Here is an 18,112-nt window from a genome sequence, read left to right as displayed (position 1 = left end):
TGTGCTGTGATTAACTTTTTCAGTTTTAACATAAAGCTACAACATAACAAATGATGACAAATTGAAGGGGGTCTGAATACTTATAGTTTTGAGTAGTTTTCAGTGAGTCCGTGTGTACACAGATATTTCAAGTGATGCCTTGTTTATTGAAAACCTTTTCAAAATGAAAAAAAAAAGAGTGTTTTGAGGGAGGCTCCGTTTCCGCGTGGACAAGGCCTAAGACACATCTGTTCTCTCGCTCTTTCTCTCCCTCTTGAATTTGTCTTTGTCGTGTTTGCAGGTTTCTGTTTGTGTTGCGGGACAGAAAATGTTGAGATATCCCACCCCCTGTTCAAAGGCAGCCTCTGCTTAAAGTGTAAAGTAAGGAACCTTCAACTTCTCCTCGTGTTACTGAAGCATGAGGCTCCATGTCTGCAGACCGTCCCTTTTTCTTGTTCCTTCCACTGCTGTTTGTCTCTCTGAACTTTCTGTAAACACAAGTCAAAATCCTGGAGGGATCACTCGCTTAAACATTTATAGAAGTTTGCATGTCCACCTCTTTAGAACCCACTGTGAACTGGCACCAGGCACGGTTTCTGTTTGGCTTTAACTAGCACTGTCCACTATTTTGACTTGTGGTTAAAACAAAATAAGACTTCTACTTTTATATTGTTATTATTCATATTAGTGCAGCAGATTAATTGCATATTTCAAGAGAATCGTTCACTTTGGTATAAAAGCATGAAATTTGGCACAGATACTCTCTAAGGGTCACTTTTTGGGAAAAAGATGTTGGCCACGCAAAAATTCAAAATGGCATACCCCCCTCTTCCTACTAGACTAAATACAGAACATCTTGGAAAAAATGGCCGCCATTTTGAATTTTTGCGTAGCCAACATCTTTTTCCCAAAAAGTGATCCTTAGAGAGTATCTGTGCCAAATTCCATGCTTTTATACCAAAACGAACGATTGTCTCACTAATCTGCTGCACTCTTTAGTTTATAGTATTTGTCCTTTCAAGTTTCTTTTTTTGGGGTCTTGTAATGTTTTTATCTTGTCTACCACTTGCACTATTGCTTTGTCATTATTGGTGTTTTCTAATACACAGATAACATTACAGTAACATTGGTCAATGGAATAAACAGATTGTGGGGGTGGGTGGGGGGAATTAGGAGTAACAACAAAAACCACACTAACCAGTGGCTGCGCTGTTGTCTGTGTGGTGTAGGACAACTTCAAAGAGACTCTTTACCGTTACGATGAAGATGGGTATCAGTCCTACTGCACCATCTGCTGCTATGGGATGGAGGTCTTACTTTGCGGCAATGACAGCTGCTGCAGGTTAGTCTGTTCTCCTTCCTCTTTGTTTCCAACCATCTAAGGTAACAAGTCGAGCCCAGATTTTATATAATTAATGTTTCTCTCCCCTTCAGATCTTACTGTAAAGACTGTCTGAACATCCTGGTTGGCTCTGGGACGTATGAATCCCTGACAGCCGAGGACCCGTGGATCTGCTACCTGTGTCAGCCTCACCGGCCCCACGGAGCTCTGATGCCCAGGGAGGACTGGAGCATCCGTGTCCAGGACATGTTTGCCAACAACATGGCCATGGAGTTTGTAAGAACATTTCTATATTGGACTGAACTCATCAACTTTCTCAATAGATTCACTATTTTCAATCTGTTACAGTTTTTACATTCTTTATTTAACACTAGAGACCATAGATTTATTTTTTATTTTTCACTATGCAGCAACAAAATAATCAGTGCATTGTTCATATTCTTAAAGCAGAAGTAAGCGATCCGGTCGTTTTGGCTAACTTCCTGTCAGCCGATGGAGTTAGCAGTACCCGCCCTCGTCCCTACCTCACCACATTCACGCACATCCCTTGGCTGCACACACAGAGAGGACCGCCCCTTTATGCCGTTCTCTCTCCTCATTGGTTAAAGGTTGTAGGATACAAGGAAAGTTTTCTCCTCGACTTACAGCAGAGCAGAGTGACTGACAGACCCGTGTTTCGGACCAAACACTCTATATAAGTGATTGCTGTCAGAACATACAACTATTTAAGACTTACATTAACACAAATATTCCGCTTACTTCTGCTTTAAGTGATGATATGCCAGTGATCAGTTTTCATTGAAATATGTGATCAGTAGATGGGAATTTACACTCCTCTCACTGATCACCTGTGGTTGGTTGTGTGCTGTGCACTACAGGGCACCAGAACAAAACAACTTATCAGCCATATTGAACTTTAACTTAATGTGTAATGTGTCCCCTACAGCATCTGTAGTGTTGGATCGTAACTGTTTAATTCTTCCTTTGAATTATTTGCTTTAGAGCTACAACTAATGATCATTTTCATCTTCTATGTACAAACATAACAACTGAAACAACAAATATAATATATAAACTATCGTGGAAAGAATCTTATTTTCTCCTTTGTCTAAGAGATGAGTAACTGCACAGGCTCAGTATCCACTTTGTTTTGTCATGTGTAGGAGCCGCACCGTGTTTACCCGTCCATCCCCGCCAACCAGCGCAGACCACTTCGAGTTCTCTCACTGTTTGATGGGATAGCAACAGGTGAGCACACAGATTTGTCTAAAACTGTTTTGACAAATGTTTTTTAATTTCTACACATTTCCCAAAATGCTAAAGTAATATAAATCCAACAAACAAGTGTTCTTGGAACTGTCAGTATGAAAACTAAGCTTGATCTGCATCAAGCAGTTTTCAATTTAATAACTCATTATGTTTTAAAGGGATATTTCAACATTTTGGCAAATTCCCCTATTGCTATTAATCCCTGTAGTTTTTGGAGTAGGTTCATTCCCTTTCATTGTCGGTGCAAGCAGTTTTTAGATCGGCAGGGCAGAGACGTGAGCTCTGCACTGCACATGGTATTTCTACCTTTCCCTCATCAAACTCATCAAATACACAATCCAACAACTTCAAAACGCTCTCGTGGACAAGTTGTGACCTGCACATTCACCACGCTATGAGATAATAATGGAATGTTACAAGACGGAGTTGTTTTTGAGGCAAATTAAACCGGAACTACGAACTACAATCAACAACCAACGAATATCTGTATAAACCAAAGTGTCTTCTGTGTTTATTCCAGGCTACCAGGTGCTCAAGGATCTTGGCTTTAAAGTAGAGATATATGTCGCCTCAGAGGTTTGTGAGGACTCGCTCGCCGTGGCAACTATCAACCACGAAAAGAAGATCGTCCACGTGGGCGATGCCAGGGGCATCACCGAGATCCACGTACGTCCACGGTCACTTGTTTTACAATGTACCAGGGTATCCGCGGGGTCTTAAAAAGTCTAAAAAAGTCTAAAATTTGAAAATCTAAATTTTAGGCCTTAAAATGTCTTAAATTTGTTGAATTATTGTGTTCAAGTCTTAAATAATTTTAGACAGGTCTTAAATTTTCTTATGCCCAGCATGGGCGAGCATTTTTAAATAAAAAGATGTACCGTATTTTCCGGACTATAAGTCGCGGTTTTTTTCTAGTTTGGCTGGCCATGCGACCTATATTCAGAAGCGACTTATATATTTAAAAAAAAACCCTACGCTATGACCACAAGAGGGAAGCACGGCTTTTATTTCTAAATCCCTCCTCATTCAGTGGCTCATCTTCATCTTCCTCATGTGCTGTTCTCCTCGCTGCGCTGTCTGACCTGTCTCCATTGCGCCGTAGCGCTTCACTCCGTCAATTCAGAGTATTTTCACAGCGTGTTCTGCGGCCCGTCTTCGGTCTCTGCTCCGGTCCCGACTGGGCTCCAGACACGGAGCAGAGACCCAGGTCCGACAGTGCAAGGCTGTCCCTCTCTGAAGCAGAGGAGAGGTCGGCTTCACTCCCGTCCGTCTTCACAGAGTCCACAAAGAGTTTCTGATCACAGGGTTTCCAGCGCTGCCGCCTAAACTAACGTGTTAAAAAAAAAAAAAGGAGCGATATTCACCACCGCCACCGCCCCCAGTGAATGCCAGTGAATTAAATAAATAATGTGTTACATAGACATTTTTAATTTCACTCCCCAATTTCTTTTTGTGCCCCCAAATAGTTTACTTTAGATGCTCCTGCGACACTTCATTGTGCTTTATTGAATGTATTTTCAACTACAAACAAGCCTAACACGCAACTTATATATTGCAATCAATTTCTAGTTTTGTGACTCCGCATTTCTTTTGTACGTTTTTTATTTGTCATGATAGGTCTTAAATTTCATCCATAATGGTCTTAAAAAGGTCTTAAAAAGTCTTAAATTTGAGCTGGTGTAACCTGCAGAGACCCACAGTGTCTCTCTGTGTCCCCTCCCTTGTCCAACCTTTAAAGGGATAGTTCACCCTAGAATGATATTTCGCTCATTATCTACTCACCCTCATGTTGACTAAGGGCTGGAAGAATTTTCAGAGTCCACCGTCCCTTCTCTGAGTTACAGGGGGTCTTGGCGTAGCAGTGCATGTCCATATAACGGTTGCAAAGGGACACCAGAGCTCTTCGTAAAAAAACACACACAAAAAAACATCCAAATACCTCCATGATGCTCGTATGTAATGTCCGTCTTGTGCTGAAGCCCCAAATTGCGTAATTGTCCCGAAAAAATTAAATAAGTCTATATTTTAAGCTTGTTTGTAGCGGAAGCTTCTCGAAGCTCCTCTTCCTGGTCCGTCCAAATCTCGCGTGATTTGCGCCGGCGTCAGTGCAGTTACTGCGAATCACGCGAGATTTGGACGGACCAGGAAGAGGAGCTTCGAGAAGCTTCCGCTACAGACAAGCTTAAAATATAGACTTATTTAATTTTTTCGGGACAATTACGCAATTTGGGGCTTCAGCACAAGACGGACATTACATACGAGCATCATGGAGGTATTTGGATGTTTTTTTGTGTGTGTTTTTTTACGAAGAGCTCTGGTGTCCCTTTGCAACCGTTGCATTGAAATGCACTGCTACGCCAAGACCCCCTGTAACTCAGAGAAGGGACGGTGGACTCTGAAAATTCTTCCAGCCCTTAGTCAACATGAGGGTGAGTAGATAATGAGCGAAATATCATTCTAGGGTGAACTATCCCTTTAAGTCTCATCTGTTGCTGTTCTGTGAAGATGCAGCTTACATGTAGTCTGCAGTTTATCAGGTACACCTAAACCTAGCTAAAGCCACATCAGTCCTGTATTGAAGGTTGTAATGTTCCGTTTTTGTTGGAATTAGGTTTTAAGGTTGTATTAGGTTGGTGTACCTAACAAACTGACAATGAAAGCAGATCTTTGTTCTTCTCTGATCATCCAGATCGAGCAGTGGGGTCCGTTTGATTTGCTGATTGGTGGAAGCCCCTGTAACGACCTCTCCATCGTCAACCCGCTCAGAAAAGGCCTCTACGGTACACAGCACATCAGCTACACACACAAACCATCTACAATCACAACAAGGATTAACTGTGTTATTATACCATCACGATAACGCACCAAATTGTGACAAATTCGCAGTCTACTCAAAACAAAAATAATGTTCAATTTAATTGTCAACAAACCATCTTGATTGGCTTTTACTTTTATTCTGACACCACAAACTTTGGAAAAGATTTTTTCCATTTTGGGTTGAAAAAAGATAACATTATATTCCCTGATGTTAAATGACAAATAATTACGCATTGTCATTATCTGATGCCCAAAACAAACTTTTAATAAAACAGTTACTGAAATGATCAAATCATATTTTTTCGATCTTCTTGTAAATCATTTTTAATTGAAGAAGCTGAAGATGCTGGGTTGTAGTGTCTGAACTGTAATTCCCTCCTCTCTCTGGCAGAGGGCACTGGTCGGCTCTTCTTTGAGTACTACCGCATCCTCCACCTGCTGAAGCCCAAAGAGGACGACCCCCGGCCGTTCTTCTGGCTGTTTGAGAACGTGGTCTTCATGAACACGCATGACAAAGTCAACATCTGTCGCTTCCTCGAGGTTGGTTTAGTTCAGCTCTGTTTGGAGCCTTTCTCTCCGCTCCTCTCCTCTCCTCTCCTCTCCTCTCCTCTCCACTCCTTTCTTCTTCTTCTTACTTTTTTCTTCCCTCTCTCTGTTCTCTTGCCCTCCGTTCTTCTTTCCTCGTTGCTCTGCTGTTAGTTTTAGATAGTAACATGTTCTCGACACAGAGAAGAAGGACTGAATGACCTGCAGGCAACTGACTGTTTCTTCTACCTGCTCCTTTGACAGTGTAACCCGGTGCTGGTGGATGCGGTCAAAGTGAGTCCAGCTCACAGAGCTCGTTACTTCTGGGGAAACATCCCAGGGATGACGAGGTAAGACCTTTGATCACCAGCTGTAGGACTTAGATGACGCACAACCATTGGTTCCAGCTGTAGTTGTGATGTCAGTTAAAGCAAAGTATTTGGGTCTTTTTTTCTTTTCAAATCGTGTCCCCAATTTTTATCCCTTTGTTATGTGTCATTCTCATATTGTGTTTTACTTAAAGGGATACTTCACCCAAAATCGATAATTCACCTATCATCTACTCACCGTCATGGCAAGGAAGGGTTTGGAGAACTTTCAGAGTCATCAAAATGCTTTTGGAATTCCAGGGGGGGGTCCAGCTGGAAACAGATTTTCATATAATGGCGGCGGATAGAGTTCACTTTTAAATCGTCCAAAACACACACTATGAAACATCCAGATACCTCCATACTGCTCGTCTGTACTGACCCAAGTGTCCTGAAGCTGCCACATGAAAAAGTTGTTTGGAAAAAAAAAAATTTGATCTCTGTTTTTAGCTTTGTTGTAGCAGTAGCTCCCAGTGGCTCTGTGGGCATGTGCGAGATTTGCTGTGAGATGTTTGCTTGTCGTTGTAAACCATTGGATGTATGATGTAAACACGGAAGAACATCTTTCATCAGCAAATCTCGCGCATGCGCACAAACATCAACAGAGCCACTGGGAGCTACTACTACTACAAGGCTAAAAACAGAGATCACATTGATCTTTTTCATGTGGCGGCTTCAGGACACTTGGGTCAGTACAGACGAGCAGTATGGACGTATCTGGATGTTTCATAGTGTGTGTTTTGGACGATTTAAATGTGAACTCTATCCGCCGCCATTATATGAAAATGCGTTTCCAGCCGGACCCCCCCTGGAACTCCAAAAGCTTTTTGATGACTCTGAAAGTTCACCAAACTCTTCCTTGGCATGACGGTGAGTAGATGATTGGTGAATTATCGATTTTGGGTGAAGTATCCTTGTCTTTTTCAAGACATTTTGCATCTGTTTTCATTCATATCAGTTATCCTTCTGTCTGGTAATGCTCTTTGAAAAAAAAAAGTCATATGAATGAAGTTTTCCTGTTTTCTTCTCATCTCCCCATCAGGCCCATCATAGCCACCCAGAGTGACAAACTGGTACTGCAGGACTGTTTGGAGATCGGGAGAGAAGCCAGGGTCAGTGAGCCGCCCCGCTGCTTCAGCCTCACCCTCTTGTCTCCTCCACCATTCTCCCATTTTGTGTAACTGTAACCACGGTGATCACAGCGCTAACTACCACTGCATGTTCTTCCTGGTTCCAGGTCACCAAGGTGAGGACCATCACCACCAATCCAAACTCTCTGAAGCAGGGCAAAGATGTGTCCCTGCTGCCTGTCCTCCAGGACGGCCGAGAGGACAACCTCTGGATCACTGAACTCGAAAGGTAGGCATCGTGGGTTCTGTGTGTGTGTTACATGTGCGACGGAGATTTTTTTTTTTTGGCCTGGCCTGTTTTTGCTCGTTTAAACAAAGCCCTGGTTAGGGTCCATATCGGTCAAACGATTGGAGCATCCCTAGGCATAAGACGAAAGGTAAAGCCAGTCCATTTCAGTGAGTTGGTTAGTTCCAGATAAACTGGACGTTAGTGGGTCGAGTCCAAGTAATTTGACTCAAATAATGCAATAGTTACTTTTCCTGGTTATTAGTTAGTTTTATAATGTAATGATTTGTGAGGGGGGGAGTAACTAGTAGCTACTACTAATTACTTTTTAAAAGTTACATGCCCAACACTGGTCGCCAGCCTTCACATTATTATCAGCTGTGTAACGCCAAATGATCGTAAATATATTCACACATAGTTGCACACATAGGAACAAAACATGAGAGATCCATTGGGTTACCAAAATATATAAAATAACTAATTACTTTAAAAGTACCGTGCCTAACACTGGATGTCAGGCGCTGCAAGTTGATGATGATGATGATGATGATGATGATGATGATCTCAAGCAACGACAACCATGAAATCATCTGGGGCCTCATGTATCAATGTTGCGTACGCACAATAAAGTGGCGTAAGTCATTTTCCACGCCAACGTTCAGATGTATCAAAAGTGAAATGACCGTGGAAAAGTGCGGTGCTCCACGCCAACTCCATAGCTGGCGTACGCACGTTTCTGCAGCTATTGTTCCTTTGGCGACACTTAAAGGTGAAGCTGAGAAACTGTTAATAATGTGAAAACAATTAGTTCTCAGAGTAATGTGCACATCAGAGACACATTTATGAACAACCCATCCACGTGTTGCAATTAGATAGGTGGATATAAAAGCATGCGCAAAGCGGTACCGTCAGCTTTAGTTTTAAGATATTGCAGATGCTGCAGTGCGAAGTGAATGTACAGATGCATCACATATTAACAAACATTGAGGCGAGATGGTTGGTTCAGCGCATGATTCATTCAGCATAGTTGGGAACAGATTACAGGCTGGCACTGCAAAGTAAATGTATTTGTTTAATTGTCCTATAACCCCCCGATGCACACTGAGCATGTCCGCCCAGATATCACACTGTCAGTGACTTTCTTTTTTTGCTGGTTAAACTACACACACTAAAGTACTTAATGTCAATAAACACATGCGTAAAGTTGGACATGTGTCTTTATCAGCCTCCCTGGTGGACTTCTGCATTTATTTACTGAGCGATCTGTGTATAAAAAAAGGCAAATGAAAATCATAAATCCATTTCACATAATTTAATTACTGAGTACATTGTCTGCTTTCATCTGGGATGACAGCGGTCGTCCGCTTCACATTCACCTTTACGTATATCACACACACACTCTCCCACTCCCCTTTGTGACGGTGCCGGAGGACGGCAAAAAAAAAAAAAAAAGATGTTTACGTGGCTCAACTTTATTGAGGAGCACCTTCAACTCAAATTTTGTTAAATTGCCCTTCCTCACAGTTTTTCATGGTGTTATCTGACCGTGAAGAGAAGGGAATCTATGGTGCAGGCCTTATTTACATGTATTTGCATATTTAAATGGAGGCGTGGACAGGGAGGAGATTACCACTTCTGCATGTGCGCTCAATTCCAAGTTGATTGGGATGTACAAAGGAAAAGTGCTTGGATCCATGCGTACGCACACTTTGATACATCCGATTATTTTTGTGCGTACGTCAGTTTCTGGATTTTGGCGTACGCCATGTTTCAGTATGAAATCCACGCAAGTCTTGATACATGAGGCCTCTGGACTTTAGTAAACAGATGTGTTGTTCTTCCTTGTTCCCCCAGGATCTTCGGGTTCCCCAAACATTACACGGACGTGAGGAACATGAACCGGCAGCAGAGGCAGAAGGTGCTGGGGAAGGCCTGGAGCGTTCCCGTCATCCGTCACCTCTTCGCTCCCCTCAAGGACTACTTTGCCTGCGAGGAGCTTCTGACAGTGTCCACCGCCACGCCTTCCTCCTCAGCCTCAGCCTCCACCTCCTCCTCTTCCTCCTCCTTCTCAGCCTCTACCTCCCCTCCCTCTCCAGACCTTCAGCAGCTGAGATAAGGGAGTCTGCTCCTGTTTAATGTGATGTAGTACATACAGATGTGTATGTGTGGAGGAGAACAGGCAGCCTTTGTGTTCAGTCTCCTGTTGTTCACAGACGGGCTTTTGTGGACCGCTGCCTCTGGGACTCTCTCTGCTCTGTTCCCCTCAGATCTCTTGCATGATGTCACACATGGAGCTTCATGCCGACCCCCTTCCCAATGCCACCCTACTCCAGAGATCTTCACAGGAGGAGAGGTTTACCAGAGTATGAGGTTGAAATGGAATGAAAGTTGCTTCATACTGATTAGGTTATGAATCAAATTCTTCTGATTTCCTCCCTTTGTGGTCGGTAACTGTCTAAACCATTTTTGTGGTTTATATATAACCTGAATAATATGAAATTAAACAGGTGTTTACATAAGGTATTAGATGTTTTTAACCAGTTTTAAATGAATAAGAAAAGCATGTTCAGGACTAGCATGTTAGTGATGATTTTTTTTATTTTTTTTAACCACTGTTACATTTGAGTAATTTTTAAAGATGTTTTCAAAGTGTCAATCATGTCAAATTGAACAGGGCTGCTTTATTGTCACACTTGAATCAAGTTTATTGTTTTTGGAAAAAAGAAAAACATGACTTGCAGCTTTACAGATTTTTAAATCTAAGAAGCTGCAATAGATGAAAGTTTCTGTGCATATGTTGCCTTTTCATGGAAAAAAAGAAAAATTTAGTTCAAAACACTAACTTGAAATCATTTGCTATCATCATTTTATATATTTTGTATCTTTGGTTATTATTGTTTTTTTTGTTGTTTTAAAAAAAATCAAGAATCTAGACCTGCAGCTGATTATTTCTCTGCCACTATTGTTAGTCAGCACAAATAACTAATGTGTTCAGATGACTCATAGATGGATATTGACTTACTGTTGTAGGTTATGGAGAAAAACACACATTTAGCAATATGAAAAATGACAGAAGAGCTAATAAATTACCTGTTGTTAACCGACTAATCATGAGAGGGAAATGTAAAGAAAATAGTCTGTGTGAAATGAGGACACAGTGAATTGTATTGATTGTTTATTGTTGCATGTTTGTGTGTGTGTGTACAAGTGTGTGCGCACTGCCACTTTTACAGAAACAAAACTGAGGCCCACAAGAGCCTGTATGTTGTTTGGGTGCAAAATGATAACAAAGCCACTGAATGAATGATGATGATAATCATCTGTACCATGTTTGATGAGCCATTAGTTACTGTATGTTAAGTTCACTGTGGCAAGCAACACACACAGCACAGCAGCCATCAGCCACTGATCGTACTGTCTACGCTGCCTGTTGTGTTGTTCTATGGTTGCAGACGGTCACCACCAAATCAAATGTTAATGTTTAATAATGCTCACATGCTAATTGCAATGTACAGAACACTAATGCAGAGGTCGGAGACCTAAAGTGACTGATGATTGTATCACAAATGACTGTTATTGGGGTTTTTGCACACAACACCAAGGGCGTGGATTTTAATGTAAGACTGTCAAGTATGTATGTGGAGGGTGGGATGGGAGGAAGTGCAAGTGTCAACCCACCTGTAATGCATCAGATACTGTTGTGTGCGTGTTGTATGTTGAGCCAGTCCTTGAAGGGAAATCAGGAACTTTTACTTGAGATAACAGAAAAGTTGAAATGCCAAGAAATGATTAAAACAAATTTGAATGACCCATGGGTTCTTTATTTCATCTTTAGATGAGGTTGTTTTTTTTTTGTTTGTTTTTTTTGTTTTTTTAGAATGTGGGCACCGCAACAATTCCATTAAATGAGAACATTTACTTGAGGCTCACTATATAGTGTATGTGAATTTGGTGATCAAAAACATCAAACATCAACTTTAGTTTTTCCCCATAGTAGAATTTTATTCCCGGTAAGGTGACAACATAAACAGTGATGAACCCATAACATGTGAATGTGGAGATATTGACATGGTTAAAGAGTAAACGGTACAATAACGGTAAAATACATCATTTTAAAGATTGTTTAAAATAGTTTTGGGTCAATTTCTATGAGGGAGACGGACCCAGCCCCTCAAAAGCTCTGACATCCTGTGGCTTATGGCCTTTCCAAGCTAACCTCTTCTGTTGAACTGGCCTGCGGTCGAGCTTTACTGTGTTTAAATGAATTCACAATGGCTGAAAACAGAATCCTAAAAGACGATTCTATCAAGTGTCCTTGTACCCACAAACTAGCCTTTTTATGCAGGACATCTTGTATCCTCAAGAGCATCCACGAGAGCATCGTTTAAATTGTTTTATTCCCCATTCACCCTGTTGTTAAAGAGCGTCCTTGGTATTTGGGAATTAAGAGAATTTTATATCATACTTTATTCTTAATACACAACCAAAACAAGCACTATGAAATCCACAACACGTCCTCACATGTTTGTCACAGGGAAGGCGGAATCTCAATGAGCAGTGACTGATCACATGTGCAATCAGAGCCGATTGGCATCAGCTGTGCAATCGGCACAGTGGAACTTTTAAGACCTCATCACACAGTTGGAGGTTTTTCCTTAGCCACTGGAGCCATGGGAGTTATTGGGGCCTTGCTTGTTGTTGGTGTGCTGACTGCCTGGCTTGCCAAAGGTTTGTGGACTCCAAACTTTTTGAAACTTATGTTTAATAGTGAGGTTAACTCAGTGGTTCCCAACCTTTTTTGGCTTGTGACCCCATTTTGACATCAAAAATTTCTGGTGACCCCCAATCACATGCAGTCATGTGATCACGGCCGTCAATCATGCATCAGTTCCGATATTTTTATTTGCTGCATTTTATTTGAACTTTATATTTGAGAAAGTGAAAGTATACAGTTGTTTAAGATTGTGTGTGGTGATTTTAATAATCATTTAAAAAAGAATAATTTAGTTAGAATATTTTTATCAGTAATTTTTAAAAATCAATTATTAGACATTTCAGGCGACTCCGTTTGTATTTCAGGTGACCCCAAGTGGGGTCCCGACCCCATGGTTGAAAAACACTGGGTTAACTGATCTCAGTCTGTTTGTCAGTGGGGTAATGTAGCATGGCTGATGAAAACTCGACACTTGAATTGTCATTGAGCTGTTGTGTTTGAAACACCGGTGTTAACGACAAGTTTACCGTTCACAGGCTCTTGTATGCCTGTCAGTGGCACAAATGAAAGACAAGATGGATTGCCCGGGAGAGTGAGTGGTAAGAACCTAGAGAGCAATGATCTTTCCAGAGCTACTTTCTGACACTTAACTTTTTTTTGGGGTGGGGTGGGGTGGGGTGGGGTTTGGTTACAGATCGATTTCCAAATAATCTTTCCTTAAAGAAGGCCCTTGGACTGTACCGGTCATTGGAGTCCATGTTGGAGCAACAGGCCAAAGAAGGTGAGCAAGTTCTCTGAAACGATACTAGCAAACTGCAAGTTCATGTCGAGAGAAAAAAAAAAAGTCTGGTTTAATGCTTTGCTAGGCTTTTAATATGCCCCATGTTGTTGTGATTTTATTTGGCTTGCCTAACTCATGAATGAAATCATTGTGTACCCACTATGACATCTCAGAGGGGGAGGAGCTCTCAGTTGGTTTGATGCAGCCCACTCCACTAGACTATATTGTCTTTTGGTCTAAACCAAGTGTTTGCTTTAAAATCCAAAGTGTTTGGGCAGTGAGGTCCTTCGTGACTGGAGGTCTATATGTATTTTACATTTAATTTCTTCCTTCAATTAACAATTGTTTGTCAAATGTTCATTTCAGTGCAACTGGAAACTAATGAGGTAGAAGCTGAGGTATTGGTTGGTCACCAGACATCTGCACAGCAAGACACGAGCAGGCCAAAGGAGGTCAAAGAGATCAGGACTGATCATGTGGTGGCCCACAACGCCACATCCTCCGTGGAGGCCCATGACAACGTTACGTCCCCTGTGGAGGTCCACGACAACGCCACGTCGCCCGTGGAGGCCCACGACAACGCCACGTCCACATCTATCATGGAGGTCCACGACAACGCCACGTCCACATCCATCATGGAGGCCCACGACAACGCCACGTCGCCCGTGGAGGCCCACGACAACGCCACGTCCACATCTATCATGGAGGTCCACGACAACGCCACGTCCACATCCATCATGGAGGCCCACGACAACGCCACGTCGCCCGTGGAGGCCCACGACAACGCCACGTCCACATCTATCATGGAGGTCCACGACAACGCCACGTCCACATCCATCATGGAGGCCCACGACAACGCCACGTCGCCCGTGGAGGCCCACGACAATGCCACGTCCACATCCATCATGGAGGCCCACGACAACGCCACGTCGCCCGTGGAGGCCCATGACAACGCCACGTCTTTGGTGGAGGCCCACGACAACACCACGTCCACGTCCATCATGGAGGCCCACGACAACGTTACGTCCCCTGTGGAGGTCCACGACAACGCCACGTCCACATCCATCATGGAGGCCCACGACACGTCGCCCGTGGAGGCCCACGACAATGCCACGTCCACATCCATCATGGAGGCCCACGACAACGCCACGTCGCCCGTGGAGGCCCACGACAACGCCCCGTCATTGGTGGAGGCCCACGACAACGCCACGTCTACATCCCTCCTGGAGGCCCACGACAACGCCACGTTGCCCGTGGAGGCCCACGACAACGCCACGTCGCCCGTGGAGGCCCACGACAATGCCACGTCCACATCCATCGTGGAGGCCCACGACAATGCCACGTCGCCCGTGGAGGCCCACGACAACGCCACGTCCACATCCATCATGGAGGCCCACGACAACGCCACGTCGCCCGTGGAGGCCCACGACAACGCCACGTCTTTGGTGGAGGCCCACGACAACACCACGTCCACGTCCATCATGGAGGCCCACGACAACGCCACGTCTTTGGTGGAGGCCCACGACAACACCACGTCCACGTCCATCATGGAGGCCCACGACAACGCCACGTTGCCCGTGGAGGCCCACGACAACGCCACGTCTACATCCCTCCTGGAGGCCCACGACAACGCCACGTCCACGTCCATCATGGAGGCCCACGACAACGCCACGTCGCCCGTGGAGGCCCACGACAACGCCACGTCCACATCTATCATGGAGGTCCACGACAACGCCACGTCCACATCCATCATGGAGGTCCACGACAACGCCACGTCCACATCCATCATGGAGGCCCACGACAACGCCACGTCGCCCGTGGAGGCCCACGACAACGCCACGTCCACATCTATCATGGAGGTCCACGACAACGTCACGTCCACATCCATCATGGAGGCCCACGACAACACCACGTCGCCCGTGGAGGCCCACGACAACGCCACGTCGCCCGTGGAGGCCCACGACAACGCCACGTCCACGTCCATCATGGAGGTCCACGACAACGCCACGTCCACGTCCATCATGGAGGCCCACGACAACGCCACGTCGCCCGTGGAGGCCCACGACAACGCCACGTCCACATCTATCATGGAGGCCCACGACAACGCCACGTCCACATCTATCATGGAGGCCCACGACAACGCCACGTCCACATCTATCATGGAGGTCCACGACAACGCCACGTCCACATCTATCATGGAGGCCCACGACAACGCCACGTTGCCCGTGGAGGCCCACGACAATGCCACGTCCACGTCCATCATGGAGGCCCACGACAACGCCACGTCGCCCGTGGAGGCCCACGACAACGCCACGTCTTTGGTGGAGGCCCACGACAACACCACGTCCACGTCCATCATGGAGGCCCACGACAACGCCACTTCTTTGGTGGAGGCCCACGACAACACCACGTCCACGTCCATCATGGAGGCCCACGACAACGCCACATTGCCCGTGGAGGCCCACGACAACGCCACGTCTACATCCCTCCTGGAGGCCCACAACAACACCACGTCCTCGATGGAGGCCCACGACAACGCCACGTCCACGTCCTCGATGGAGGCCCACGACAACGCCACGTCCACGTCCTCGATGGAGGCCCACGACAACACCACGTCCACGTCCTCAATGGAGGCCCACGACAACACCACGTCGCCCGTGGAGGCCCATGACAACACCACGTCCACGTCCTCGATGGAGGCCCATGACAACACCACGTCCTCAAGTGGAGATGCTTCAGATTCTTTTGAACCTGTAGAATTGTCAGGGTCTGGCGTTGTCATGGAGGTCCACGACAACGTCACGTCGCCCGTGGAGGCCCACGACAACGCCACGTCCACGTCCATCATGGAGGTCCACGACAACACCACGTCCTTAGTGGAGGCCTACGACAATGCCACGTTGCCCGTGGAGGCCCATGACAACACCACGTCCACGTCCATCATGGAGGCCCACGACAACATTACATCCTCAATGGAGGCCCACGACAACACCACATCTACATCCCCCCGTGGAGTCAATGACAACGCCACGTCCACGTCGCCCGTGGAGGCCCATGACAACGCCACGTCCATCATGGAGGTCCACGACAACGCCACGTCCCCTGTGGAGGTCCACGACAACGTTGCGTCCCCTGTGGAGGTCCACGACAACGTTGCGTCCCCTGTGGAGGTCCACGACAACGTTACGTCCCCTGTGGAGGTCCACGACAACACCACGTCCTTAGTGGAGGCCCACGACAACGCCACGTCGCCCATGGAGGCCCATGACAACACCACGTCCACGTCCTCAATGGAGGCCCATGACAACACCACGTCCACGTCCTCAATGGAGGCCCAAGACAACGCCACATCCCCTGTGAAGGCCCATGACAACGCCACGTCCATCGGTGGGGCCCACAAACTGACACCTGTACAACCCAAGAACACACCAAAGGAGGTCAAAAAAGGTCAACAAGTGGGTACAGTCAAGGCCGCTGAAAGTGAACCAGATGCATCAAGTGGAGATGCTTCAGATTCTTTTGAACCTGTAGAATTGTCAGGGTCTGAGGTCTGACATGGTCTTAATGAGTCTTTTTTTGAAGTGGGAAGATGTTTGAGGAACCATGCAAGAGCTCATAATGCATCTGTGATGTGTCTGCATGTACCTGCTTTATCTATACCTACTTTAAATAAAATTCTTAACATACCTTTTTTGTGGTTTGTTTTGTCTAGCAAATAGCTTTGTAAATTAACAGTTCAAACAACATGTTTACTTAACATAGCTTATGGTAATTTATTGGTATTTGGGGAGATGACAAATTAAAATCGGCAACCTTAAATCATGTCAGTCCATGGTTTGAATGCAATTTTGGTTATGAAAAACTGAAGTAAATCAACATCTGTGACACTGGTTTCAAAGCATTATTTGCTCACTCGAAACTATCTGGTAGCAAGCTCTAATGCCACACAAACACCATGTCCACATTTTGGATATTATATATTATATTCATATATGATGATGTGATGTCTGATTTAAAAAAAAAAAAAAAAAAAAACTTTCAACCTGTAGTGACTCAGTCCCCTAATGGTATTTTTGTTACAGGGTTGAATGTTAACAGAGCCCATGCCAGGCTCCTATTCGCTGATTTTTTCTTCAGCATTTAATACAATGCAGCCACATCTCTTAATAGAGAGGCTTGTGTCTAAATTTGAACTGTCTCACCAGCTTGTGTTATGGATTTTAAACTTTTTAACTGGCAGAGAGCAAAAAGTCTCTGTTAATGGCTGTCTCTCTGACTCTGTAACCATCTCCATGGGTTCACCCCAAGGATGCGTCCTTTCACCCTTACTTTTTATTACTTGGGGACCTTTTTTGACGACCATCTCAAATTTGATGTGAATACAGATTTTATAGTGAAGCCAGGACAACAGAGAATTCATCTTCTCAGAAAACTAAATTCTTTCTCTGTCAGGCCTGGGGTGTAGGCTACTGCATAGATAGGCCTGACAGGTATGGTTGAACTGAACCATTATTTTTTAAAACGGGGGAACTGCTGTTACGGGGTTGAACAAAACAGAACCTGTGAAAATATTGCTATTTCATTAATAGGCTAATTTTTGTTTTTTCTGATTTTTGTATTGTTTTGGTATAGTCAGGAATTTATTAAAAAAAACAGGGACAGGGACATAGCCTACAAATTTGGCTGTCATCAAATTAGCAACCCATTTAAGATTTCTATTGTCTTTTGTCATCATCACATGATCACAGGTGTCTGGCTACAATGCTAAATTCGCAGCATGTCAGCCAAGTGGCTGTGGACCAACCACAAGACTGGTTGTTGACATCCTATGGTTGACATACAGTATATGGTTGACACATTCAGAATCTCTTCAGGAATTGTGTAGTTTTATTTCTCACACTAATTTTCACTTTCTTTAGATTGTAATTCGTATATCAGAATATGTTTTTTCGGCATATTTG

General features: G+C 44.6%; 2 protein-coding genes across 2 annotated transcripts in view; both read left to right on the top strand.

Moving 5' to 3' along the window:
* The window catches only part of LOC146984052 (uncharacterized), a 30,739-nt gene extending 20,345 nt beyond the window's left edge, over positions 1 to 10,394 (top strand). The window contains exons 16-26 of the mRNA XM_085780879.1: positions 281 to 360; positions 1,209 to 1,321; positions 1,414 to 1,597; positions 2,485 to 2,569; positions 3,111 to 3,256; positions 5,280 to 5,370; positions 5,799 to 5,947; positions 6,197 to 6,282; positions 7,343 to 7,412; positions 7,538 to 7,659; positions 9,511 to 10,394. Coding sequence (XP_085637005.1) covers positions 281 to 360; positions 1,209 to 1,321; positions 1,414 to 1,597; positions 2,485 to 2,569; positions 3,111 to 3,256; positions 5,280 to 5,370; positions 5,799 to 5,947; positions 6,197 to 6,282; positions 7,343 to 7,412; positions 7,538 to 7,659; positions 9,511 to 9,772 — 1,388 coding nt within the window. The 3' untranslated portion in view covers positions 9,773 to 10,394. The remainder of the gene's footprint in view (positions 1 to 280; positions 361 to 1,208; positions 1,322 to 1,413; positions 1,598 to 2,484; positions 2,570 to 3,110; positions 3,257 to 5,279; positions 5,371 to 5,798; positions 5,948 to 6,196; positions 6,283 to 7,342; positions 7,413 to 7,537; positions 7,660 to 9,510) is intronic.
* Positions 10,395 to 12,270: 1,876 nt separating this feature from the next.
* On the top strand, positions 12,271 to 15,900 carry LOC146984051 (uncharacterized). Its single transcript, XM_085783072.1, has 5 exons — positions 12,271 to 12,384; positions 12,907 to 12,969; positions 13,065 to 13,151; positions 13,518 to 15,837; positions 15,891 to 15,900. The coding sequence occupies exons 1-5, from the start codon at positions 12,327 to 12,329 to the stop codon at positions 15,898 to 15,900; spliced, it is 2,538 nt and encodes an 845-aa protein (XP_085639198.1). The 5' UTR covers positions 12,271 to 12,326.
* The last annotated feature ends 2,212 nt before the right edge of the window (positions 15,901 to 18,112 follow it).

The sequence above is a fragment of the Trachurus japonicus genome, chromosome 7, assembly GCF_045865225.1.
Source record: "Trachurus japonicus isolate A0001 chromosome 7, Traja_1.0".
In the NCBI taxonomy this organism is placed as follows: Eukaryota; Metazoa; Chordata; class Actinopteri; order Carangiformes; family Carangidae; genus Trachurus; species Trachurus japonicus.
The sequence above is the reverse complement of the archived record's forward strand: the minus strand, read 5'-3'. Positions and strand labels throughout refer to the sequence as shown.